The sequence below is a fragment of the Cavia porcellus genome, unplaced genomic scaffold (genome assembly GCF_034190915.1).
Source record: "Cavia porcellus strain 051 isolate PalLab524CR breed Dunkin Hartley unplaced genomic scaffold, mCavPor4.1 scaffold_1, whole genome shotgun sequence".
Lineage (NCBI taxonomy): Eukaryota > Metazoa > Chordata > Mammalia > Rodentia > Caviidae > Cavia > Cavia porcellus.
This window is the reverse complement of record NW_026947484.1, coordinates 199,042,029-199,068,821: the sequence shown is the minus strand read 5'-3', so window position 1 is coordinate 199,068,821 and position 26,793 is coordinate 199,042,029. Positions and strand designations below refer to the sequence as shown.

At 41.1% G+C, this 26,793-nt stretch overlaps 1 protein-coding gene across 1 annotated transcript in view; it reads left to right on the top strand.

The window, feature by feature from the left end:
- The window catches only part of Psmb7 (proteasome 20S subunit beta 7), a 55,461-nt gene that overhangs the window by 11,553 nt on the left and 17,115 nt on the right, over window positions 1–26,793 (top strand). The window contains exon 6 of the mRNA XM_003470789.5: window positions 15,766–15,824. Coding sequence (XP_003470837.1) covers window positions 15,766–15,824 — 59 coding nt within the window. The remainder of the gene's footprint in view (window positions 1–15,765; window positions 15,825–26,793) is intronic.

The following is a 26,793-nucleotide window of genomic DNA, read 5'->3' as shown; positions in this document are numbered from 1 at the left end:
CCATATAAAAATAACCTGTTTCTTACCCTTTCTCTATAGTCAGCACTGTTAAGGGGGGCGATTTGTAGTTTTTTTCCCCCAGAAGATGCTTCATGGTAAAACTTTCTTTTCCCTGTTTCTGTGATTGCTTAGCTTTTCTTTTTTGTTTTGTTTTATTTTTTGAGACAGGGTCTTACTATAGTCCAGGCTGGCTTTGAATGCGCTACGTAGCCCTGGCTGCCCCCTAACTCACGGCAGTCCTCCTTCCTCAGCCTCCCTAGTGCTGGGATTGCAGGTATTGCACCACCACGCCTGGCCTCTCATCTCTTCACACATGTCCGTCCCTCTTAAAAACATGCAATGAAGTCACACTGTATGTCAGGTTGTTCATTTAGGATAAGTGTATTTTCAAAAAGTTTTTGTATCAGCATATGTAGATATTATTTATGTATTGACAGGTATGTGGAATTGCTTCATATGACTGTAGCTTGCGTTACTGACTGATTCTCCTAGTGATAAGTATTTTGGTTTTCCAAGCTTTACAACAAATGTGTTCATCTTGCTTGTAGAAATACACTGAGACAAATTCCTAGTAGTGAAATTTCTAGGTTAGGTTGTGGTCCTGGTCCCTTCTACTGTGTGAGAGCTCCTTCCTGGGAAGGGTGAGTGCTCCTGCTTGGTGAGCTCAGCCTGCTGCTCAGGGGCAGGGGAGGCATGGGCTCCCCAGACAGGAAGTAAGTACAGCTGCTGGGCAACCCTCAGAAGTGACAGATGGCAAGCCATGCAGTGCATTTTACCTTTTGAGAGCTGTTGCCAAATTGCCCTCCAAAAAGATGGCAACAGCTTACTCTCTGCACAGAGAGCACAAGCTGCCTTTCTTGTGCTGCTGCACCAGCAGTAGGTAAGTTTGCCAGTCTGATGCGGGAAACATGGGAAGAAGAAGCACTGAGACTGAGACCAGAATACCTGCCCTGTGGAGTTGCTGGGGTCAGCTGGAGGATGAGCCAGGAGCAGTGCTGTGTATGTGGGGCAAGGGTTCCAGGTAGGGTAATCAGCAAAGCCAGACTAGAAGGCATGAAGACCAGTGGACGATGTAGGTTGGAGCTGAGGCACGGCTGGAAAATGAGGCCGGACAGGATGCAGATGCTGCAGGCCGAACTGTTGTGATTTTTTCCTGGGGCTTCTTAGTTAAAGTTTTGGACCAGGTAATGATAGGATGAGATTTGCTTGTTAGAAAGAGCTGGCTTTCATTTTCTGTACCTTTCCAATCCAAGTCCCTTGTGGAGAGAAGCACTTTATAGAGAATGTAAAATACGATTTATACTGTCCTGGGCTTTGTCTTGTCACTGTTGTAGTTTCGTTTAGCCTTGGTTTGCTGTGATGGTAGCTGTGCAGGGTTGCATTGGCCTGAGGGAGTGTGGGACAGGGAGGAAGGTCATATCCTGGTCAAAATTGTTGAGGGATTGCCCCTGTCATTACAGAAATAGTTCTGTAACCAGCCAACCCACAGACAGGGTTCTGAGTCCCCAGCAGCAGTTTGTGCTTCTTCCTCAGTGCCAGCTTTCTTGTGGCTCTTGGCTGCAGTGTTGCAGTGACTCCATCTCAGCCACCTGCCTTTCCAATCGGACTTTGAACCCCTTTACCAGTCTGTTTCCTTCCTATTCCACCTCCACCTGCTCACGTGCACCCCTGGCCTCTGCAGCCACAGTCACTTGCCCTCCCCCAAGCAGATTTGCACAACTCCTGCTGCCAGCTCCCTATCGGAAGTGGCTTTTTTGCCTGGAGTGTCCCCCACCTAAGGTCTAGCCCTGAAGCCACTCCTTGCTGGCTGTCATAGCTAGCACGGAAGTTCCTGATTTCACAACTCTAGCCCCGCCAAACTCCCCTTTCCCCCATCTTTGTCCCTCCTTCTCTGAAAGTGGAGTCGATGTCTTCCTTCTAGACTCCCGTGACTCGGGGAAAGTTGATAGTGAATTGATTTTATGACCGTCTAACTTGTTTATGTCAAAGAACGTCTGGAATTAGTGTTAGTAATCTTAGTGCAGTTCACAGTCTCCCTGGCGTAGGGGTGGTTTAGACTATTCTCCGTTTGTGTGGCCCAGTTTAGCTCTAGAACAACACAAAGCATTATTTATCTGAGGTCCTTTTTTGGTTGTTGAAGCTTGGTGTTATTTTAAATTTAAATCATATTTATGCAGCGTTTCTGTGCCAGAGTCCGTGGGGTGCTATCACATTGTTTTCAGCTAATTCCATGCAAAGGATTGTGTTATTTTATTGATGAGGAACTTGAAGCTAAGAGAGATTCAGCAATTTAGCTATTACCACTCAGCCTGAAAGTAGCAAAGCTGGGATTCAAACCCTTGTCTTCCTTTTCAAGCAACCTCCAGTGCAACATAGCTATAGTGATTTTATCATCTCACAGATGTTATTTCATTGAGCTATTAAGCCTTGCTTCAATACTAAAAATATCCAGATTCTCAGAGGCTATTTGAGTTTCTTTTCTGCTTCTGCTTGTTTCTTCTTCTGCTGCTGCTGCTGCTGCTTCTCCCTCTCCCCCTTCCTCTCCCTTTTCCCCCTCCCCCTCCCTCTTTCCCTTTCCCTCTCCTTCTCCTTCTTTTGTAGTTTTGATTACTCTGTGTGTAGATTTTCTACCTGGAATATTAAAAACAGTATTTACTGAAATAGCCTTATAGTATCAAAGGAAATTTAAAAAATTATCCATATTTCTATGACTTAAAGACAATATAGTTTTCATTTTCAGTTTCTTTTCAATCCAAGTTCATTACAGTGAGGAACCTTTTACACAGAATGTAAAATATAGTTTATAATGCCCCTGGGCTTTATCTTTGTCACCCTTGTAGTTTTAGCCATTGTTTGATAGTAGCTGGGCAGGGGTGTTTTCTCCCTCATCTGGTTTCGATTTTTGTTGTTGGTTTGTCTTTTTTCCTTTCTCTTCCTTTTTTTCCTTCTGAGGGGTGGGGAAGTGGGTATTGGGAGAGAAATGTTCAAGTTTGATGGATTTTGTTTTAATTCATGTTACTTATTTTGGATGAGCTACATACCAAACCTCAAACAACAGATGAAACGCTCCCATAGAACATTAACATGCACGGTGAGATTAGGGCCTTCCATAAGCGTAGCTTTTGTTAGAAAGTGAATATTTCATCTGACGTCTCATATTTTAGTTAAATTATGAGTTTATTATGAGAAATAAAAGCAAAACTTTGTGATTAACTTTTTTTTCTTTTTCTGAGATGTTTGACAGTGAGAGCTGGAAGCTACAAATCACCCTTAAGACTGAGGTGTCTAAATTTTGCCTCCCCAAGGGCCTGTGCTGGCGGCCAGCCAGGTGCCTGAAGGCTGCTCTTCATTTACATTGGCTCCACTCTGCTACCTGTCTTGCTCATCTTTACTCTGCTGTGAGTACGTCTAGGAGCCGAGTCTCTGAGGGCTGGCCTTCCTGAGGGTGTAGCTGGGAGGTGAGTGCATCCGGCGCCTGTGCGAGGTCCTGCCTTACAGCAGCTGTCTTAGAGGACGTGACGTTGACTGTAGTGATTAGCAGCATCCATGCAGCTGCAGCAGCAGCAGCTGTTGTGAGGTACTTCACTGATTAAATCTCTGCAACACGGTGCCAGTGCTGTGGCTGCTGTCCTCTTTGCCTTGCAGATGAGGAAACTGAGGCTCCCAGAGGTTTTTGCCAAGGTCACATGGCAAGGAAGTGTCTGTGTTAGAATGAGGACTCTTAAGGTTTCATTTCCTTCTTTTTTTTTTGAAGAGAATAATGTGAAAGAGCCTGGTGGTGATTGATCAGTGTGATTATTGAAAGGTGGGTGGATTTCTTTGACTTTATTAAGAAAAGGAGAAGAGTTTAGTCCTTTTTATAGACAAAATACGGATTATTTTAATTTGCAGAGTAAATATCTTTGAACGGACCAGCTTTTCTTTATTAGGCAAACTGAAGTAGTGTCAGGAGAAGCTTGGGGACCTTCTTGATATTAGTTTGGCAGTGTTCCTTGTAGCAGCATTGGCAAGGTATATAAAATTTTTATTTTGCTAGCTTCTCCACATGGAGAATTAACATGAATAAAATTTCAAGCATGACATTCCTGGAAATGAGGCCCTTGGACAATTTAGGAATACTAATTTAAGGAATAAACATTGGTATGCGCCATTAGGGAAGACTTGGGGTCACTGCCAGGGCTATTCAGGTAAAATTCTATCTCCAGATAAACTGGATGTACAGTTTCCTAATTACTGGAAAGTACCTGCTAAGCCTCAGCTTACATGGCTTGCAAGAAGTTGAGATGTGGGACAGAGGAGGAAACATACTGGATGTTTCACCTGACGGCCAAAGAATATTAGAATTAAGTTGGAATGTCAGTGGAGAGCTTAGAGCTGCCGTTTTCTCTATATTTTTAGCCTGAAGTACCACCTTTGTGTAGGCATTTTGATGTATCCAACCTGACTTGATTTTGAGTGCTACCTGGTGTTGGATCAGTTAGTATACATCAAGATGGCAAGTGTTTCTTCTATACTCATTTTCACTTAAGACAGCAGCTGTCTTCCTCTTCCTGTAAGAGGCCTGAGGTGACTTGTGAAAATGGTTCATTACTCTCTTAACCCAGAAAATCATGCAAATCAGGAGGCTCAAATCTTTGTGTATATTTTAAGAATACCCAGGAATTGCCCAGGGCATCAAGGGTATGTATACCTAAAAGGCCACCAAGTACCTGAAGGATGGCACATTAAAAAAGCAGTGTGGGGCCAGGAACTTACCTCAGTGGCATAGGTGCCTGCCTGGCAAGCACAAGGTTGTAAGTTTGATCCCTGGTACAAAAAAAAAAAAAAAAAAATCAAAAAACCAATGTGTGCCATTCTGGCATGACAATGATGGAGTTGGTAGGTGTGCCCAAGGCAAACAGTTGGGCACAGGGTCAGTGGCCCACAAAGCACTGAATTTTGCTGCACATGTTTAAAAATGCAGAGAGTAATGCTAAACTGAAGGGTTTAGATGTAGATTCTCTTGTCATTGAACACACCCAGGTGAACAAAGCATCCGAGGTGCGCTACTGGGCACCGAGCTCTTGGCCAGATTAACATGTGTATGAGCTCCCCCTGCCATGTTGTGATGATGCTTACTAAAAAGGACTATAAACTGTTCCTAAACCAGAGGAGAAAGTTGCACAGAAGAAAAAGATATCCCAGAAGAAACAAAAACTTACGGCATGGGAATAAGTTAATCATAAAAAAAATGCAACTAAAAGTAATGTTGTTTGTCATTATTACTTTAAAAAAAAGAGAGCAGCTGTGTTTAGTTCATGGGCCTCCATAAAAACCTTCTCAGAGGACTTATGTATAGACTTCATAGTTGTCATGTTGCTGGAAATTTGTTTTCCTGTACTTGGAGTGAGGCCTCATGATCATCGCCATGGGTACCTGGCTTGTGTTCGCCAGGGGCTATGCGAGGGAGAAACTGCATTGGACCACGAAACCTCATTCTATTAGAAGCTTTTTCCATACACCCAGGGACGGGCTTTTCAGTAACTTAGGGTATAACTTTGAACCCTGGAAGAAGCCGTAGAAGTGCTGGCTTCAGTGCCAGAATATGATGTCCATAATTCATCAGCTGCCTATGAGCCTTCTGTGAAAGATGGGTAGAGGACCTGTCCTGTGGGGAAGGGGTGAGTGTGTGGTGAGACACTGTATGTAACAGTCTTATGTAGCACACAGAGATGTTTGGTACACAGTATTATGATTTCAGTGCCAACACATTGTCCATGTGCAATTCTCTATACTGATTTCTCTGGCAGTTTCTTCTGCTTTGATTAGTATGTATAAGATACATTTGAAAAGATTTAAAATGGGCAATGCATGGATTTTCTATCTTAAAATTTATGCCACTGTGGAGTGCCAGGAAAAAACCAACTGGGTACGAAAAGGCCATGAAAGTTGAATTACGTATTTTGCTACCTGGTTGCTGCAAAGGTGATATTAAGCCAATAGATGGTGCCATTATGTTAGGAAATAAAACATTGGCTTCTGAATACATCATATTGTTATTGGGAATGCAACATACATAGTTTTTGCTAGTTCTTCATCTACTCTAATTAGAGTGAACTTTGTTCTTGGTTCTGAGGAAAAGAAGTTCAACAGCATTTGTAGGTATTGTGTAGGGCATTATCTTTTTATTATTATTATTTTTTTTTTTTGCTGTGACATTTTACCATTGAAGTCTCTTCTAATTTGAGTTCAGTCTGCAGTCTGTTTACAACCAAATAATAGTTCTTGTCAGGAGTAGGTTTCAGAACTATGAAATGCTCACAGTTTTTAAGTTCTTTGCTTTAAATTCCACTTCAGAAAGAGTGAGGTTAACTAATTCCTCTTACTTGGTTGTGTGTCAGAGTTGGATTTGAATTGGCCCTGCTAAAGAAAGTGTCTTTATACTTTTTGTAACCTAGTACTTGTTGATCATTTGCTTTCTTAGTGGTCAGACTAAGAGGAAAGACTTTTCACTGGGGAGTTTTTAGAATACCCCAACCGGGATTCATATTCCCACTGGGCCATTATGAGCTGTGTGACTTTGGATAGAGTCTTCACTTCTCTGAACTTTAGCTGTTTTTCATCTAGAAAGGCGATATCATCTAGGCTATAGATGAATTAAATAAGTATATATGTACAATTGACCTTTTTAAACAGTAAATAGGATTTCTTCTTATTTATACACCAGCTCTAGCAGCAAGGTAAACTTTTACCATTAAAAGTAGGCGTGCTTTATAAATTATTAAAATCTCTTGTTCTTTTGTTCTTGAGTATTCTGAGGGATGTGAAATGTTGGGAAAAGTTGGCAGACTGGGCTAACTGGGATCTGGGGAGTTACTTCTGCAGGGAGACCAGAGAATAGGATGCCTTTGAGCACCCTCCAGCAGGCTTTGCGGGCTATCCATGTATCGCGGCATGCTGAATGAGAGCCCATCCCCAGTGAGTCTGCCTGTGTAGGGTGCAGGGAGGCCAGCGCGTCTTACAGAGGGATAGGTGACACCTCTGTTTAGAGAGAGCAGTTTTCTCTCCATATCTTGCAGCACTGCAATAAGACGCATTAAAAAAATGAAACCTTTCACATTTTAGCTTTGGGTGTCTTTTGTTAGGAAAAGTGTTTATAACCTGTCAGGTCCATGAGATGCTGGATTTGCAATTATAAGAAAAATTCCTGTCCCTTCAAGTGGTGTTTTAAATTATTTACTTAGAGTAAAATTTAACTCCTCTGGCTATATTACATTTAGAAAAGCAACAGAACTTTTTTAAAAATTAGTTTTTGACTGAACGATGACTAACTTAAAAATATTTTTAAGCATATTAGTCAAATAATTTTTTAATTCATTGAGACTGAAAGATAAACTCTGACATTGAAGTACATTTGCTGATAAGAAGGAAGCATTCTTCCCCCTCATGAGGCTTTAACCGTAATACTCAGTGCTTACTCAGGAGTGAAAACATCAAATTAAACTGTTTATGCTGACAAAGGACAAATCTGGATTTCAGCAAGCGATGCAAGATTGTCTGATTGCTTGCCTTGCCTCGAAGCTTTTGGCCAAGTCGGATAATGAAATGCACGCATACGATTAAACCATTTAATCTGTGGCTCTGTGGCATAGGTTTCCTGAGCAGTGAGAGGTGCTCCACTGCTCTCTAGTGGCTGAACATTGTCACCCCGCCCAGCATTGTTTTATATTGGTAAATCAGCTCTTCACACCTTGGCACTGTTGGCCCCCAGAGCAAACTCCAGTACCAGGAGATGAGGCCTTGTAGCAGGATCAGAGTGAAAAATGACCCCCATCCGTGGGCCTATGGAAAGCACCAGATTCCCCACAAAGACCGGCCAGTCTGCGAACAATGAGCAAGTGTGAGTAAGCACTCTGTCAGGTAGAGCTGACACTGATGGATTAGAGAGTTCTGCGAGTGACTCCTTTATCGCTGCATACATCTTCCACCTTGGCAGGCCACAGTGCAAACAGGGCTTTGGGTGCTTAAAAAGGACCGTTCCTTACTTAGCAGAAGTGGCTTTTTTTTCTGTGAAGATCTGGTTAAATTGATTTGGGGGAAAGCAATGGGAATCCATTTCCTGCTGTCTCTCAGAACTTGAGAAGAGAAATATTGAGGACTTCTGTTCCATTTACACTGGCAGCCCTGGGAGTTGCTGAGAATGAGTGGATAAAGTGGCTGTGGGCAGGGTGAGGGAGTCATGCCAGTGTCATTGTAGTCACTACAGTGTCCTGAGCTCTTAGTATGACCCTACATTCTGCTGTGCATGTGGTGACTTTGACTTGCTCGGTCCTCACAGCCCTTCGAGGAAGATGCAAACTGTTACCCCTTTTGTGTGTGAGTGGAAAACAGGGTGGGAGGGTGGTGGCACTGCATGGTTTTTGAGGCAGCATCACCTCATGTTGGAAGGGACATTGTTTCCTGCACCGGTGTGGCAGCCTTGTGGTTCTTGGAGTGATGTCTCCAGGGAGGCAGCCAGGGCATCCGGGAGCTGGGCCTTCTCCTGTGCAGCTTTGCCTTCTCAGAGCCTGCACCACCTGGGAAGTCACTTGGAAATGAGCAGTAAGTGGGCTTGTGAACTGCAGGGCCTAGGTTAAATTTTGGCTCAGGGTCTCTGCTGTATTACCCTGGGGCAAATTCTTTGAAACTGGTTGAGTCTCAGTTTCCTGAGAAGGTAAAACACGCTCAACACTTGAGTTTTAGAGATTTGGTGCTTGGTGGACCCTCAATATATGTGTCCTGCTTCTATAGTCCAAGAGTTGATATCCATAGATACTGTTTAAAAAAGCTCAAATTTCTATCTGCTCCATTTCAGATCTTTCTGAGAGTTTGATTAGGCAGCAAGTTTTAGAAAATTATTTTGGTCTTTAGTATATCTTTAGCATCTTTTATAATATACATCATAGAGTTGCTAAGTTTACTTTAGTATTTAACTATAAAAGCACACTACCATTAATATGTCTACTACTACAAGGTAGTATGACTGCAGATGATTTTAAACATACAGTACAGGTAAAATTAATATCTAGATTGTAAAATTTTCATGATGTATTTCCGATTTTATCCTAAATTGGGTCTTTTCAGAGAAAGTTAGGTTCAAATTGAACTGCAGGTGAGCATCTGAAATCTGAAATGCTTATTCCCTGACCCTTGATCCCCAGTGTGACTCTGCAAGTGGAAATTTTCACACTTGACCTCGTGTGACAGGTTAGTCACGCAAAAAATATTGTATAAAATTACCGTGAGGGTGTGTATAAGGTGAAATGAATTTCCTGTTTAGACTTGGGTCCCATCCCCAAGATATCTTATGTATATGTAATATTTTTAAAAAATCCAAAACCACTCTTGGTCCCATGTGTTTTGGAAAAAGGATGCTCAACATGTACTAATGTGGATAAGATCACAAAGACTTTCTGAGCTTTTAGAAAATGGAGAGAAATTTAAGGTTTTGTTTTCCCACTTGGCTATTTTAATATAAATGCCTTGGAACAGATACATGAGTGGCATTACAAAACAGTGAATGGCATATGTTTAATCATTTAAAACATTTAAATAAAATTCCAGTCTCATTTGAATTTCCAAGTAAAACCACACAAATTTAACTATAACCAGATGTGTGGTAATTGTTCCATTGAAATTTGAAGGAAAAACCAAGTTGAAAGCATACCTTTTTTGGGCTAGGAAGCTAAGAAAAGATAGCTACTTCTTCCAGGCTACTTGCTAATCTTGACTTAAAGCATTTGGCTTTGTTATTTAAAAGGCAACATGGTGGAATGGAAAGAATGTCGCTCACTTTAAATGTAGAAGGACCTGGTTTAGAAATCTCAGTTTTGCTAATCGTGGGCCACATGATCTGGGCTAGTTTCACACCTCTGAGCTTCAATCCCCTTAGGTAAAGTGTGATTGCTCTACCTGTCATCCCTGCAGAGCAAACAGACCAGTGTCTTTGGAAATTTCCTGTATCACAGAAGGTTATTGCAGCTGTTTGCAAAGGTAAATTTCTGGATAAGTGAGGTCTGGCTCAGTGCTCCTGTGCTCAAAGACATTACTGGTAAGATCATTTTAGCTCTGTAAGACAGCCTCCCAGAAGCCCTCCAAAGGAAGGTGGTGAAGAGAGACATGTATTTTATTTTTTTGTGATGATTGATTGCTGTCGTTCATTGGGACTGTTATTTATGCACTGATTGCCCTTCAGGCCTCTCTGCACAACTTTTAGGAATAAGCAGCTTGCTGATGTAAGACAAAGATGTGTAGCTAGTAGGGTAATAGGTGTTTTGCTTCCTGTTTTCATTCCTTTACAATGTTGAATCGTCTCTCCAGGTTTGTACCTTAAAAAATTGCAAGTAATGTGTGGTCTTTGAAGGAAAAAAAGATGAACATGAAAATAGTACCACTCACAAATAAATACAATATTTTGATTTATGTTCTTCTAGGTTTGTGTAATATGTATTCCATGGGCATATCTGTTAATACTGCTTTGGAATGTCCCTAAATACTGTATCGTGTACATTTTTAAATTGCCAAAAAAATGGTTCTGCTTTGTCATCTTTACTGACTTGTAGATGTAGTGTTTTATTATCTCTAGGTTTAATGTGTATGTTTTAATCTAAACAGTGATCTTTTTATATACATGATGTGGGTATTTGTTCACTCATTGCTGTAGACAAACTCCCAGGCAGTAGAGTTGCTGGTTCAGTGGGGGTGAGCTTTTCATTTCTAGATGATGTTTCTGAATTCCTGTTAGAATTTGCCTCTCCCTATGTGTCTTTGTCAGCACTATCTGTCGATCTTTTTAATCTTTGCTAATTTAGAAAGCAAAAAATGGTGGTTTTTATTCCTATTTCTTTGATTATTAGTGGTGTTTCTAAGCTGATGTAGATGTCTGTCTAGTGTTATTTATCCATGAGCTCTTTTTAGTTATTCTGCGTGTCACATATATTTTTGAGTGTTAAGACTTCTATGTTACATTATTAACAAGAATTAGATTTTTTTTTTTTTTTTTTTGGCTTGCCAGTGACCTGTGATTCATAGGAATTTCATTTTAAAATCTTGGCTGGAGACAGGGCCCTGCGGAATGGGTGCTTAGCTCCCATCTCCTGGAGGTCAGCAGATGTGGCTGCAAGAAGGTCTGTGGGTGAGTCAGTCCCAACAGTCTGCAGTGGAGCAGGCCAGGTTGTGCTCTTTCCAGCACACCGCAGGGCACCAGTTGCAGACAGTTTAATGAGCGCCTGGTTGGGGTGGGTGAAGTGAGGCCCACCTGATGGCTGCTGTGCACTGAGGTGTGCAGACTGTAGTTTCTGGTCCCTCTGCTCCGAGGACTCAAATTATGTATTTTCCCCTACCAGTGGTCCACAGCACATCTTCCAAGTGGGTTGGGAGTTGAGGGTGGTTGAGCAGGGTAGGTGAAGCTGGGGAGCGCTAGCAAGGTGGTGAGTGGTAGGTTGCTGTTACAGTGGTTTGCATGTAGTCATTTCTCTAAGTGCACCTTGGTCTTCTGTCTTAAAGGGCACTGTTCTGGAAGCAGCACTGACTGCTCAGTAACTGTGGATGGGCTGAAAAAGAAGCTGTGGAGGTTGCCAAGAAGCAGCTGCAGGGAGACTCCTGAGGAGACAGAGCTTCTCTAGGAGAAGGATGTGGAAATCTAAGCAGTGCAGCTCACCCTGTGATGGGGCAGTGGTTTGCCCTAGGAGAAGATGTAGAATAAATAGAGCACGGATGTGTGCCTTTAAATCATTTTTTTGCTTTTTGAAAATCAAATTTTCATTACAGATGTAATTGCCTTTTATTCAGCCTAGTGTGGTGAATTTTTTTTTTTTGTCAGTATTGTGCTGTTGAACTCAGAGCCTTCCCTGCCCTCTCCCACCATCTTTTTTCATTTTTAGATGGATTCTCCCTACGTTGCTAAATTGTGGGGGCAGGACTTGCAGACTTCTTGTTGCAGAGTAAATGTTCTTCTGCAGTTTATTAAAGTGTTTACTGCTATTTTCTCTTCTCAGAGTTTCCCCAGCTTCTCCAGCGAATAGTTTTGTTCTCAGCTCAGCACAGCTTACTTCCACATGCGGCTCTCTGGTGCTTATGGTATGCCAGAGTCCGCTAGATATCTGGCTGTTGTGAAAGGGTGGGAAGCTGTAGGGTTGAGTTAATAAACTCGCCAGGCAGCTGGGTTCAAGGAAGCCTTCTGGGAGAAGTGATGTCTCAGTGGGATTTGAAGGGTGTCTAGGAGTTCCAGGAGGCTTGAAATGGTTTGGGGATTTTAGGAAATGTCAGCACTGATGGAATATCAGGGCTGAGTATTGGAGACGGCTCAGGGTTGAGGGAAGCAGGACCTGGTCATAGAAGGTCGTGCCTTTTCTGAACGGCATTGTGGCACATAGAACTTCCTGTATGACAGAATGATATAGGTCACAGCTGAGGCAGGAGTCTTGACCTGTGCTTGTTAGTCCTGTAATCCTGGACAGGATGGCTGCCACCTCACTGGGTTGCTGTGAGGAAGCCTAAATGATGTAAAACATGGGGGGCCTGTATGTGAGCGTTTCCCTCAGGTGCTGTCTTCTCCCTTGTGGCCTGTGAGTTCTTGGGAGCCTCAGCCCCTGGTCTGCCTCTGTGGTGGTGGCCACCTGCTCTCCTGACCTGCTTGCTGCAGAGACAGGAGTCTTTTACCCACACACTGCCCTCTGGCCTTCTCCGTGCTTCCTCCTTAGCGGGAAGTTGTGTAGCTCTGCTATCTAAGGTATCCTTGTGTTTGAACTAGAAAATAAGGGAAAAAACGTCCTTCCAAAAAAGCTTTCTTAGCCTTGGTTTTGAGCCTGAAGGAACCCTGGGTTAGAGTTTGACCCTGAGGTGAGGATGGCTCAGGTCCTCATGTGTGGTTTGTGGGGAAACTGGGATGTAATACTTGAATGTTCTTTCTGTGGGCCGCATGGCGGTTGTACCTGTGCAGTGTTTGTCTGATGGTTTATTGTATAGAGTTTTAGGTACTGACCCAGTATCTAGGAAACTTGAATAAGATTGTTAGAGAATATTGGTCTCGGTGAATGTATTTATTTTTTTTAGTGACTGACTCTTTTATGCTTGCCTTCCCCATTGCAGTGCCCTGCAATTATGTGAGGATGCACATCGTGTTTTTTCACTGTTTTGGGCAGTGGTGGTGTTGTGTGAATTTTCACCAGTTTTTTAGGTAGCAGAGGTGTTCAGTTACGTAGGAACTTGTTGACAATCACTTGTGTGTCTTTCCTAACACTTCTGTGTCTTTCTGAAGAGGAGACACCAGACTTCTCTTTCCTAGGAAGCTCAGATCAGGAGCTAATCTGCACGTGAAGTAGAAAATTTATCTTTAATGTTGTGTTTACCTTTCTTTGAAGATTTATTTTGGGGCCTGCATATCTTTGATTTCAGGGGAAGTGGAATCAGGCAGTTTAGGAAGCTCTTGCTTTCCAGCGAATTTCTGGGTGCTGGGGATTGACGTGTGTTATGGTGAAGTAAGAGCCTGTGGCCCTCCTGTGTTTGCCTGTCCCACGACCAGCTGCGAAAAGCACCTCTGACGACATGGGGTGGCTCCCCACACTGAGCAGGGCCTTCGTTTCTGATAAAGATTCTGGTAAAAGTTTCTGCTAAAAGATTCTATTGTCAGAAAAATATTTTTTCATTTCTAAAAACACTGAAACAGAAGGAAATATATGTGCTTAGGAAAAGCAAAGCTGCATTTTATTATAGTTCTCCACAAAGTTGTTAGCTCTTAGAAAAATACTGGCCTTCTGTCCTTTGTAAGTGTTGATTTCAGGGCTCTGGTCTTTTTACTGTTGGGATTCTAAGGAAGATAATCTGGGGCCACTCTGGAAAAGAAAAACTGTTGGCCGCCCAGCAGGAGTATTTTGTATCTAGAAGTATATTTTTCTGAGATTTCTTCATTTGCAATTTCCTTGTTTCTCCCTGACAGCTGTCCTTTGTTTTCCACAGGAAAGCAGTTTTGTTTTTTTTTTAAACTAGTAAGACTGTTTCTTACCTGAGCCTTAAAACAGCACTTTAGGTACTTTCCCTCTTGACCTCTGAATCTCAGGTGACCTGGTTATGCCTAAAGCCTAATAGAATTTGACCCGTTTTCAAAGACATGTTTACTTTCAAATTCAGAGAGTTGGTTTGGTGAATTTGCTTTTGTATATGTGCTTGTCGTTTTCCCAGGTCCACTGGTGTTATAGTTGCTTAATTTCTTGTTTCCTTTCTGAAGGGGCTTTTAATAACCCTTTACATCTCCATTTCAGTTTTTTTTTCCCTAAAGGAAGGGAAAAAATGGAGGATGGGGTTGCTTTTTGCTTTCAAAGCTTAAATGAATAGTAATTGCTTGTAATGCTGGTCTACACTTGACGCTTCCTACTGCTTTAGATGTGATATATCTGGTGCCATGAAGGTAATGATCCTCAACCGCAGCAATATCCCGTAACAGGAGTATCTGTCATATTCATCGGGATTACCATGTTCATTGATTTGTGTCTGTAAATCTGCTGTTTCTACCCTTTAAATTTGATCTATAATTGGACCTCCTTAAATGGTTCAGATAAGGTAGTCTGTATTTCCTGAATGCAGTGTTTGCTGTCAGCCTCCCCTTTTTCATTATACATTCAGCAGACTTGATAAAATCAGCAGGACACCTCATTTGAAACTGTTTAATCGCTGCCTTTTTCCTTTGCTAAACCATTGAGGTGGTCAAGCGATGTACACAAATCATTTTAAATAGAAAATATGGTTTTCTCTCTGACCCAGCTAAATAGATAGTGTTATGCAAAACAAGTTAAAAAGTAATAAATGCCAAAAAAATCTTCTAATTGGAGTAAAAAATTGTGGGCAACTCTATCTTCTCTCCAAAAGTAGAGTATCCAGACATATTGCCAGGATCCTGTACAGACAAGATGATGATTTTCTAAAGATTCTCTGGTTTCTGAACAAAGCAAGTTTAAATTTTCTGATAGTGTTGAGCTGCCTTTTTACATCCATGCATAGGGCTTATACTTAAATGCCTTTGCATCTACTTTGGTAGGGATAAATTTGCTCTCTGTTAATACCTATGCAGCATAACCTTTCAGCCATTTGCTATTGTGATAATAAATTTTTGTTTCTTTGTCTGTCATTTTGTCTACTCAGCTGTTACTCTTCAAAGTACAAACTAAAAATAATAGCTCCAAATAAATGCCACATAATAAAGCGTTTTACAGTTGTAGGTGGAATAACCTGGCGGCTGCGTCTTACAGTCCTATTACCATTGCTGGTGCAGTAGTTTCTTCCCTGCATGTCAAGGTGACTCTACCAGGGCCAGCTCATTAAAACAATGTATTCTCCCTAACTGACTTGGTATTTAGCACTTGCCCAGAAACCTGCCAAGGCACAATATGGAGCCCAAGCCTCACTGCATAGGATTTGTGAAATTAGATGGCGTTCACTTTCTGAAAAAAATACAAATTCTCCATAACCTCATTTTCATGCTTCCACATTTCATTGTGAATAATTTACAATTAAACCCGTCAGTGGTATAAGGAGGGCTAGTTTCTGATTTACTTGAGCTGGTGGTAAGTGGGACTCCAGGCTTTTGAGAAGGATTCCTTTACTTGGTTGACGTGGCCCTGTAGGATTAATATTTACACTGTACTTGAATGTGACACTGGGCATGTTTTGCTATTTTTCCTACCCGGAGGTGACACTGAAATGGAAAAGCTGAGAGTTGGTAAGATACACTAAAAGTGCATCTTTTTCTTACAGGTTCTGGCTCCTTGGCAGCAATGGCTGTGTTTGAAGATAAATTTAGGCCAGATATGGAGGTATGTAAGTCCCTGCAGTTTTATACTTTTCCAGTTTGGTGTTGAACATTTGTAAACATTTGTCGATTCCTCCAGAGCTTGTACAGCACTCATTAGTTGGAATTATCTTTGGCACAGATAGTATATTTGTTGATGACAATGGCTACTTGGAAAGTGTCATTTCATGGTAGCCCCATTGTATCCTTCTTTGGATTTGAGGAATTTACACTGTTCTGCTCTTGCTCTGGCCATTGAGTCGTTTAGGACTCTTAGCTGTAAATGCTGCTGCAATGCAGAAATGTTTTTTTTGTATACTAAGATTTCTTGTAACAATATCTCAAAGTGACAGGTTTTTCTGTTTTCTTACTAAGAATAGAGCAACTGGGTGTGACTTTGCATGTCACACAGACCTGACCTGAAAATGGGGGCAGTTTTCAAAAATCCCTGTGGATTGATTACCATCTTGTAGAAGATGGGGACAAGGTCATGTGTGCCTGGTATTTTCACAGGGTGGAATGGACCTAGTGTCTCAAATATATTTATAAGGAATTCTTTCACTATATTTTCTTTGGTGATTGGGGAGGTGGTATTTTGTAGGAGACGTTCTGAGTCTGTTTTAATAATGGCTGTCCTCCCTTTCCCTCAGTTGAGCAACCTTCTGCTACCCAAGAAATCCCTACCATTCCATTCCCACTTTTGGAGGAGTGTTCATTATGCTTGGATGGTCATTATTTTTCACTGTACTTCCCTCCATGCCACTAAACCAGTACACACAACTACTTAAGACAGCCTTCATCATGTGCTCTTGGTATTTCTTTTTTTTTTTTTTTTTTTTTTTTTGTCTTTTTATCGGTACCAGGGATTGAACTCACGACTGCCTGCTTGCAAGACAGGCGCTTATGCCGCTGAGCTAAATCCCCAGCCCCAGTGCTCTTAGTATTTCGATGGCTAATTTTTTGATTGGGAATATCATTTCTTTTCAATTATTAGTATGCTGTGTATGAGTAGTTTACTTCATTCTTAATATGTAGGTTTCTATCTTTTCTGACTTGGCACTATTTTGTTTAAGAGCTAAAGGGATACTGCTAGGTATTAATTTAGACAGTGCTTTATGTCTCAGCTTGTCTGAGGAAGATCACGTATTAAAGGCATTTTGTTCTTTTACCATCTCCTTGTCACTGGAGCACCGAGTGTCATAGGAGCTCTGAAGCTGACTTTGCCCTTTAGGTTGGGCCAAGTGTTCTGGAGGCTGGTGGAGAACATGGAGCACGAGTGCTGATCAGCTAGGATGGGGCTGTGCTGCACAGATAAGGGACTTGGTCAGCAGACTGGAATTCTTCCCTTTCTTAGACATCTGCAAATTAAAATGTGTAGAATTTAGGTAGATGTTTTCTTTCTTTCTTTCTTTCTTTTTTTATTGGTACTGGTGATCGAACTCACAACCGCCTGCTTGAAAGGCAGGTGCTTATGCCGCTGAGCTAAATCCCCAGCCCCAGATGTTTCCTTTTGTGTGTGTGTATGCCGTGTGTGTGTGTGGTACTGGGGATCGAACTCAGGACTTCTCACTTGCCAAGCAAGCACTTACGCCGTTGAGCTAAATCCCCAGCCCCAGGTAGATGTTTTCTAAAAATGATAACCTTGCTCTAATTAAGAATAGTAAGCAGGACCAAATATAAAACTATAAGTGAAATTAGGATTCTGTTCTCATTTCTCAGTGGGAAAATTTATTCCCATATCAGCATTATTTGGAGTTCTTAAATACATAGAGGGAAAAAAAAATACATACTAGGTCACTTACAAAGAAAAAGAAAAGAAAAAAATTTCCCTTGTTTTCTAACCAGAGGCTTTTTAATGTCAAGCCCCTTTTTAAACCACATTAATCTTTTCAAATTTTCTTGGAAGCTTTGTCTATTTCCAATTGATCAGGGCCCCCATATGTTAAAGAAAAATGAGAATTTCAGAAAAGGTTGAATGTATGAGGTATATTAATAGTGACATCACTCTACTAAAGTAATTTTATGTTAGTTAAAACTTTGGACTTAGAATGATTCAAAGGCTATAAATTTAATACTGATGTAATGTGGGAGAGGAGAGAAAAATGTCAACATCAATAAAACTTCTGCTACCTATTTGGGGAAGGTGTTTCTTAATTTTACTTAGAGCATTACCTGTAAGACTTTGAAATGGGTTGAATCAATCGTTTCAGATTGATTATGTATAAATTTATCTTTTCGGGTTTTTGTTAAGCTTTGAAACTTGACACACTGATAAACAGTGAGAATCACTATTAAGGTGAAAGTAGTACCTGCTCTAGTCGTTGAATTTTAAAGTAAACAGAAGGCAAATAATATAAGTAAACTGATAGAAGTATAACACCTGTTGGTAGACAGTATTTTAAGAATCTAAATTCATGGTAAGAGTTACTTGAAAGGTTTAATAAGAACAAGCGTCCAACTGTGCTGGCCATACTGCTTGCTTTTGGTGACTTGCAGTGATGCTGTGGTGGCAGAAGGCTGAGACTCCCTGGCAAAGTTGGGAGGACAGCGTGCCTGCAGGGCGAGGTGACTAACTCACCATTTTTCCCTTTCAGTTTGAGAAAGGACTGGATGTGTCTTAGACAGAAACCCAGAACAGCCTTTCACATCCTCTGTGATCTGCTGGGACAGCAGCTCTGTGCTCAGAGTGGCATTTCCAGGGGGCTACTTTCAGGCTATTGTAATTATAAATTGTTTGCCAAACAGTAATTTTTAGAGTCAGACTTATCAAATGAACTCTCAGGTTTTTATTTATTGTTAAAACAAAAACTATATTAGAGTTTCCCTCCTCCCCCTAAATTTGTACATTTGTACTGTGGATATTGCTGGGCTTGGACGACAGGATTTATGCATCAAAAGTAACTGGTATTTTTGGAGTGAAGGTCCCTCTCTGCTTAAAAACTTTTAGTGTTTCCTTATTATCTGTAACTCCCATGTTCACTATGGTAGTCACTACCCACATGGGACTATCAAATGCTTGAAATGTAGCTAATCTGATGAAAAAGGTGTGCATAGAAAATATATGCCAAGTTTCAAAGAATTAATACAAAAATTTTTAATGTATCAGTGGTTTTATATTGGGCTTGGGGTATGGCCCCATGATTGACTACTGCCTAGCATGCATGAGCCCTGGACTTGATCTCAGCACCTCAAAATGAATGAATGAATATTGATCACTTATTGAAATGGTTAGTATGGCTACTGGAAAATTTTGGGGGCAGGGCTAATCTAGGATTGGTTCTTTTTTTTTTTTTTTTTGTCTCTTTCCTTTTTATCGGTACCGGGGATCGAACTCACAACTGCCTGCTTGCAAGCAGTCGTGCTTGCCACTGAGCTAAATCCCCAGCCCCTAGGATTGGTTCTTGAACTTGTCATTTGTGCAGTTCATTTTTCTTTACCATATCCAGGTGCTACCCGTACTGTTACTTTTCTTGAAAATATTCTTTAACTTTTTAATAAGTTGAGGAATAATTTATGTCATAAAATACATTTAGTGTATTCTTGGTGGGTTTTGGCATTTGAATCAAAGTAACTGTCACTCAAGACCCAGAGCATTTCCTTTACCTACAAGGGCCCCTTTCCAGTCTCTTGCTGTTCGTTCCCAGAACTATTTTTTTCCCCCTTTTGTACTGGGGATCGAACTCATGAACTTGTGTTTGCCAGGTAGGCGCTTATGCCACTGAGCTAAATCCCTGGCCTATCCCACAACTGTTTCATGTCTTCTTAATTTAAGCATCTTTTTAGAGTATAGTTTTGTCTATGAAGTCCTGGGTATGATGTGTTGGCTGTAGTGTTCTCTAAGACACATGAAAATGATTGTGTACTATTAGTAGAATTAAGAATGTTTTTGTGCATCGCCATCATCTGTAAACCCAGAGGGTGAATATTAAACCTTGGGGAATATAGGTCCACCTCGGCCATTCCTGTCTGTTCCTTGTCCTTGGGAGCACAATATGTTCCTGCTTGCTATCACCCCCCAGCCCTGCCCAATGGTGTCTGGCAGCAGAGCCTTCAGTGGCTTCCTCATTCATTCATGTTCCTGTGCTCGGCTGGACATACCTGTCCCATTGTGTGATGGCTCTTTTCAAGGATGTCTCCTCCACTTGCCTATGGGGATGGAGCTCTGTGGATCTTGTTCAGGTCAACGGCTATGAAGCTGTCTCCATGTTCAGTATGGACTTGTTGATTTGAGGTAGGATAACCCTAAGCTAAAGCAAAATCTGAGTTACCAAAAGCCACCTGGGAAATAAAGGGGGAGCTTTTTCTTTTCCGTGTGGACAGTGATGAGCCTATTTTTGAGATGACAGGATGATAGGGGTTCTTCTCCAACAGTGTACAGTGTTGAAGCTGAGTCAGCAAAGCAGGTGTCCCATGAAGTACACAGGTGAAGGAAGTGGGGATGGGGTAAATGCTCTTTGGGAAAGAATAGGCCAGAAAAGCAGCCAGATGTGGCCCAACTGGGATTCTTAAGATGGGCTTGAGAGGGACTCTGCAGATTTGGTTGTCTAAGCCAGTGACTTGTCTTAAGTGAAAGCACCGGGCTCACTTTCTGACAGATTGCCAGAGATTGCCAGCCGGCAGTAAACTTATTGCACTTGAGAAATTCTTACCCCACTGGTGCTCCAAATGCTACTTCAGGTGATCCTATAATTTTCTGTTTTCTTGTTTTTTTCTTTTGCTGTTAGATTGCACTGGAAGTTACAGGGTAGGGACTATGTTTATTCATTGTTTCCTTATACTTAGCGTGGAAACTGATACATACAAGGGATTCAGCCAGTATTTGTTGATGAGTGGACAATATTTTGTAGTTCTGAGATCAGTTGTCCTTTGAAACATTTAGTAATTTCACTTTAGACCACTGTGCTAGTAATGAAAGCATAAAAACTTGTACTTTTTACTGGTGATAGATTTCATGCTGTATTTTTGTCAGTGTACATCTTTATCCAGATATTATACCAGTGTATTAGAATGTGGATTTCAAATGTGTGAGTTGACCCAATGACAAAAGGTCAGTTATTTGAGTTGTGTGTGTATGTGTGTGGTGATGCATTGCATAAAGCCACTGGTTCAGATTTTTCTTCTTCCACTGTTAAGGCTGGTAAAGGAATTAAGCTCTTGTAGGTTGTTACCTACAGGCTGACTGGATGGGGACACTGGCAGTAACCACACTTTGGGCTTTTTTGTTCCACTTTCCAGTTAAGTACAAGAAATTTGACCATTGTCCCTGGAAATATGGTGGTAGTTTGGTAGAAGTTGATATCTTAAAAATTATTGAAATAAAATACATATTTTAGGTGGAGGAGGAAATTAAGGAAATGAATCAGGTAACTTAGTTTTTCTTCCATTTTCTTTTTTTGTAAGGGGCAGTGTTTTCATTTGGCCTGGTGAGAAATTTAGTCTTGAAGACTACAATTCATTAAAATGGGTAGAAGATTAATATTTAGTCTGTCAAGATCAATACTGTCCCCTCTTTGCACTAATTGTCAGAATACCATGCAAGGGCTGCCGAAGGCTAGTGGTGTGCGGCAGGACCCTCACATCACAGGGAGCTGATTCAAAGGCAAACTGTCCTGCACCCTCTGGTATCGACTTGCAAATTAGCATCTGGAATCTAATTAAACAAGCTTAATGAAAGTAGCAGCTGAATGCTGCTGGAAAAGACAATCGGCTTTTCCCCCCTCTCTGGTACATATTCTGTACTATTGAAGTTGGTCACCAAACACATCGTGTGAGCACAGTTAAAAAATTAGCATTTATTTGAAGACTAGAAACTGTTTTTCATTCTGTTATGCATTTGGCACACTCTGGCGTCCCCTGAGAGCCATGCCACAGCAGATAGTGCACAATATTTATAAATCCATGACAGGCAATAATAGCAACTTGAAAAATTCTTTTGCTAGAATCTCAAGTTGAGAGCTGCCAAAAGCTGAGAGGATCAGATCTGCAGTGGCAGCTGCTGTGCCCTACAGTTAGAATTCTAGACTTTGAAGACGCTCAACTTAAAGAAATGAAGACTGCAGGCTTAGCCAATTTTTGCAGGTTTCTAGAGCTCTGGCTCTCTGCCTTTTGAAGATGACTCGCTGAAGCTTCTACCACTGCCGGAGGCATGCTAACACCAGCAGGATCTTCTTCCCAGTCTTAGTGTGTCTTCAGTTTTAAGTAGCACATGCTTAGTCAGTGCCAACTGTGATGGGCCTTTCTCTGGTTTCAGTGCTGGGGGGGTGAGCTCTTACATTATACCCTTCAGAGAGGAGCTACAAAGATAGATGGTGACGTATACAAGTGCCACTTCAGCCGACTGATTTATGGAATAATATTTCATCACTCGGCCAGTGCTGGCCTCTAGAGAAGCCCTAGTAGATTGCTAAAGATGTGAGCAGGTATCACCCTAAAGGCTTGACCTCACAAACTCGATGCCAAACACCTAGCTACAGAGGAAACAATCTGTCATTGCAGGTAGCTATAGGTCCACTTTAAATAATGAAAGACTTGATACTGCTATAGTGTTCTGACACAAACTTTAACTTTTTAAAAAAATCTGGTAAGAGAAAATTGCATCAAAATTGCAGATAGACGGTAGTGTAAGAGATCTGAATTATTTTGATTAAAGGAAAAAGTCTGTTCACTTTGGCAGGTAGGATGCTCTCAGGAAAACATAGAGCATGAGTTCAGTGTGGTCAGAGGGAGTGAACACAGGGCATAGGCACTGGAGGACTGGGCCGCCAGTCTCTTTGCAGTCACCTCACAGCATGACTGGGCAAGTTGGGTGTCCTTGTCTGTGAGATGGGGATTGAGAGGTCTGGCTACCTGCATGTTGCTTGAGGATTAGATGTAGGCTATAAAACACCTTGGATAGTGGCTCACACAAAACTGGCTCTAAAATATGGGAGCTGCTTTTATCTTCTAGTTATTAAATAGTAGGATACACATGTCACATAGCAGAGACTAATTGATTATTTGTGCTGCCACCGAGTGTGATGATCTACAGCATAGATAAATAGGACCCTTCCCTCCTGTCTGAAAGCTTAATGTTGAAGGCAGACTCATGTAGTGGACATGATGCCAGTAGACAGAGACTGTCTAACACATAACACAGGCCTTGAAAGTGTTTGCCTTTTTACTGTGGGGGAAGATTTTGAAAGCATTGCGATAGTCATGATAGCTGATGCCTGCTTCTGCCAGGCTCTGTTTTAAGAGCTTTTCTGCATTATCTTCTTTACTCTTCAACAATACTGTGAGATCATTACATCATTATCTCATTTTGTGGAAAAGCAAACTAGGGTGTAGTGAAGTCATATAATGTGCTGAGGTCACACAGCTGATCAGTGACAGTCAAGACTCGAGCCCTGGTCAGCTTGACTTTAGAGTTCCCTGATAAAGCCACCAACTGTGCTGCCCTCCCTCTTTGCTAGGCCCATCATTCTTTTACAACAGAGCGGGGCAGACATCTTACTCTGGTTCAGTAGCAGTGTGGGCTGTTTGGACTGTTCTGTTTCTTTGGTGAGGTCTTTTGGAGGTGACAAAGCCAGATAAGTATCAGAGGAGGTGTGCAAACTCACCTCTTAGCTTTGAGATCATCCCAGAAACAGGAAGATGCAAGGAAGGAAGTGAGAGAGTGAGAAAGCGAGAGAGAGAGAGAGAGAGAGAGAGAGAGAGAGAGAGACATGGAGCTGGAGGAAGAGATCAGCAAACATAAGTAGGTTATTTGGCTGTGAAAGAGCCTTTTTTCTTCTTGAATTTTAATGCCTTTTAAAAAATATTATTGTCCTTTAACTGTTCTTTACTTCAATATCTTGTGCTCTCCCTGCCAAAGTTTCTAAATACTGTTTACAAGAGAGCTGTTTTTCTCTATGTAGCTGATGTACAGGTGGCATGGCTCTCCTCAGATTTAGTAATAAGACCAAGAAGTCTTTAAATACTGGTGAATGGCATTTTTCCATTTGATGCAAATCATGAATAACTTGAGCAAAAATAAAAAAAAATAAGCAAGGCTATCACATTTGAATAATGAGGTGCACTTTTTTTCCCCAACTGCCAAAACTTTTTAATCTTTGTCAACAATTGTTCTGTCCTCCGTCTTATTTAGGTTGCATCTGTGGACTTGGAGCTCAGGAGCCCTGACAAGCGGCATATGAATTCTGTATTCATTAGTGATCTTGATCCAAATGCCTGTGTCCCTGCCATGGGGGCTCAGGTGTGGGAACTGCTGCTAATCCCACCAGCTGACATTCAGAGGTTTAATGACTCCATGGGAAGGTGACCACTCGATGGGAGGTTTGCTGGCGGAACTCACGCGGGGGTGGACAATGGAGATCAAGGAAGGCTATCAGTGTTTAGCCAAAGCACCTTCCTGTGCAACCTGGACCCCGTTGGCATCAAACACAGAGTTTTAAGTAAATGTTAAATTTTAAAAATCTGACCTTCGACAGCTGTTATAAACGACGATTTTGCTATGTCTGTTGATGGTGTTTAAGACTTTTTTTCTTGTAGCGCTTTAATAGATGTCAGCTTAATGAGCCAAACTTGACTTTTCTAGATTTTAGCTTTTAAGGTTATGTTTGTCTCTTGATTGTATCAGTTTATATGTCTTGCATGTCTGGAGAAAAAAATACGGAGTGATAACCAAAATTATTTTGCATTGAATGCTTTCAAGGACTTTTGCTGACATTTTGTTTAATGTAATCGCTGTCTCTGACCAACTTTGTGACCTCAGGCAAGCTGTATACTTCTCTACATCCCAGTTTTCTTACCTTTAAAATGGAATATCAGAAATGCTGGTGCCTGATTATTTTTTAGTAACAGCTTGATATGTAATTCACATCAAAACAATTCACCTGTTTCAAGTGGCGAATGATTTTTAGTACTCACAAAATTGTATGACTATCACCACAATTAATTTTAGGACATTTTTGTCACTCTAGTTATCTCTGTAACCTGCCCACCTTTTGGTAATAACTAATCTATGTCTTTCTCTATAGACTGGCCTATTCTGGCCATTTTATATGGTATCATACGTACAGTGACTTCTGTCTTTTGTAACTGACTACTTTCACTTATTTTACATTTTTAATGTTTCATTCCAGTTGTAATATGTATCAGTACTTCATTCCCTTTATATGGCTGAATAGTGTTTTATTGAGTGGATAAAGCCACTGTTTTTATGTTTCCATCCATTAGTTGATGGACATTTGGATTGTTCCACTTTTAGCTGTATTCATAATACTGCTATGGACATTTATGTGCCAGTTTTGGTGTTGGACATATGTTGTGAATTCTCTTGGGTATGTACCTAGGAGTGGGATTGCTGTGGAACTTTCGGGTCTTTTCTCAGTGTCTGCTCCACTACTAGTGCGTGGAGGTTCTGATTTCTGCACATTTTTACTAGGATTTATCATCTTTTTGGTAATGTTTATCCTGGTGGATGTGAACTGGTATCTCATTGTGGTTTTGCCACATCTCTTCTTGATTAAGAAGTAAAACAGGGGGCTGGGGATTTAGCTCAGCAGCATAAACACCTGCCTTACAAGCAGGTGGTCGTGAAAATTAAAAAAAAAAAAAGAAGAAGCAAAACAGTTGTGGACATGTTTAAATGGAACAGTTGAAACATTTGACCTGCTTTTTACAGTGATTCGGGCAGTAATTAGATTGATTGTATATTTGTTTAAATATGGAAAGGTTCTTTTTGGATGCTCTCCTGAGGCTGTTTTTGTCATTTGAATTTGGTCATAATTCCTACTTACTGGTTTTCCTTAGGAAATGAAGGATTAGATGTAGTAAATTGTTTTTATAGGTGGATTAAAAAGTATGTCCATTTTCCTCAATAATGTTTTCCTGGTTTATGTAACATAAAACATAAAGTTTTAGAGGTGTTAGAACCCTAAGATACAATCCCTGGGGCCCTGTGGAGTTAAGGTTAGTGATAAATTTTCAGTGGTATTAACTACTAATTTTAATAATGAATGAATATTGAAGTTGGCATTTACTGTTCAGTAGGCGATTTGGGGAATTCCCTGTTAAAGTTTCAGAATAGATGATAATGAAAAACACTTGATGGTGACACCTCCCACCAGATATTTTTATTTGTCACTCTTTGAAAAAGTGAGTTTTTTCTCCTGAATTGGAACCCCTCGCAACCAACTTTTGGAGGCAGAAGTGAACTTCATGAGTTGAGGTTGGCCTGATGATTCAAGAGCAGCATTTAGATTTCAGAACTAATTCCTTCTCCTTTTGATTCTCTGGGATTTGTTAGTCATCCTTGACTTTGAAGTGACCACTTAAGTTTTCATACTGTACCTCTGCCCAAGTCTGTGTCGTCTTTACCTCTGTACCTGCACCGCCCCAGTTATTTACTGGTGGTGGCTGGGTTTATTTCCACCCTTGCTGCTATATTTTGCCTTTGACAGAAATTGAAAATGAAAAGTGATATATTGCAGAGAAGGGGTGAGACAGGTTTTGGGAAGTATGTCTTATTCTACCTGTTTAGTTTCAGGAGTAAAGGGGTGTTGAGTGGGAAGAGGGTAAGAAGGAAGGTTTCATTTACTAAAAGGTCTTCAGGAAATAGGAATGGAGAAATCATGAAAGGAAAATGGAGAGGCCACACCTCTGGAATTTAAGAACAAACAAATCTTGACCCTGTGTAAGTTTTGACAATATCAATTTCTGATACATTAGGGAATGATAAAAGGATATTTACAAATAATGTACTGGCGTATTTGTTGGTTTTATTTTCCCTGCCAAAAATATTTCTGTGCTAACACTTCCCATGTCTTCTCTGCTGTGTAAACACTGAGTTTCATATTCTCACATAACCAGTTGGTGACCCATCAGCAGACGCTCTCTGGGTGCCAGCTGAACGCGGTACTCGAGCTGGGTGCTGCCTCTAGGGCTCGTATTGGAAAAGGCCATCCTGAATGATGGTGGACTATACCACCCTTAGCAGAATAGAGTGAAAAGGC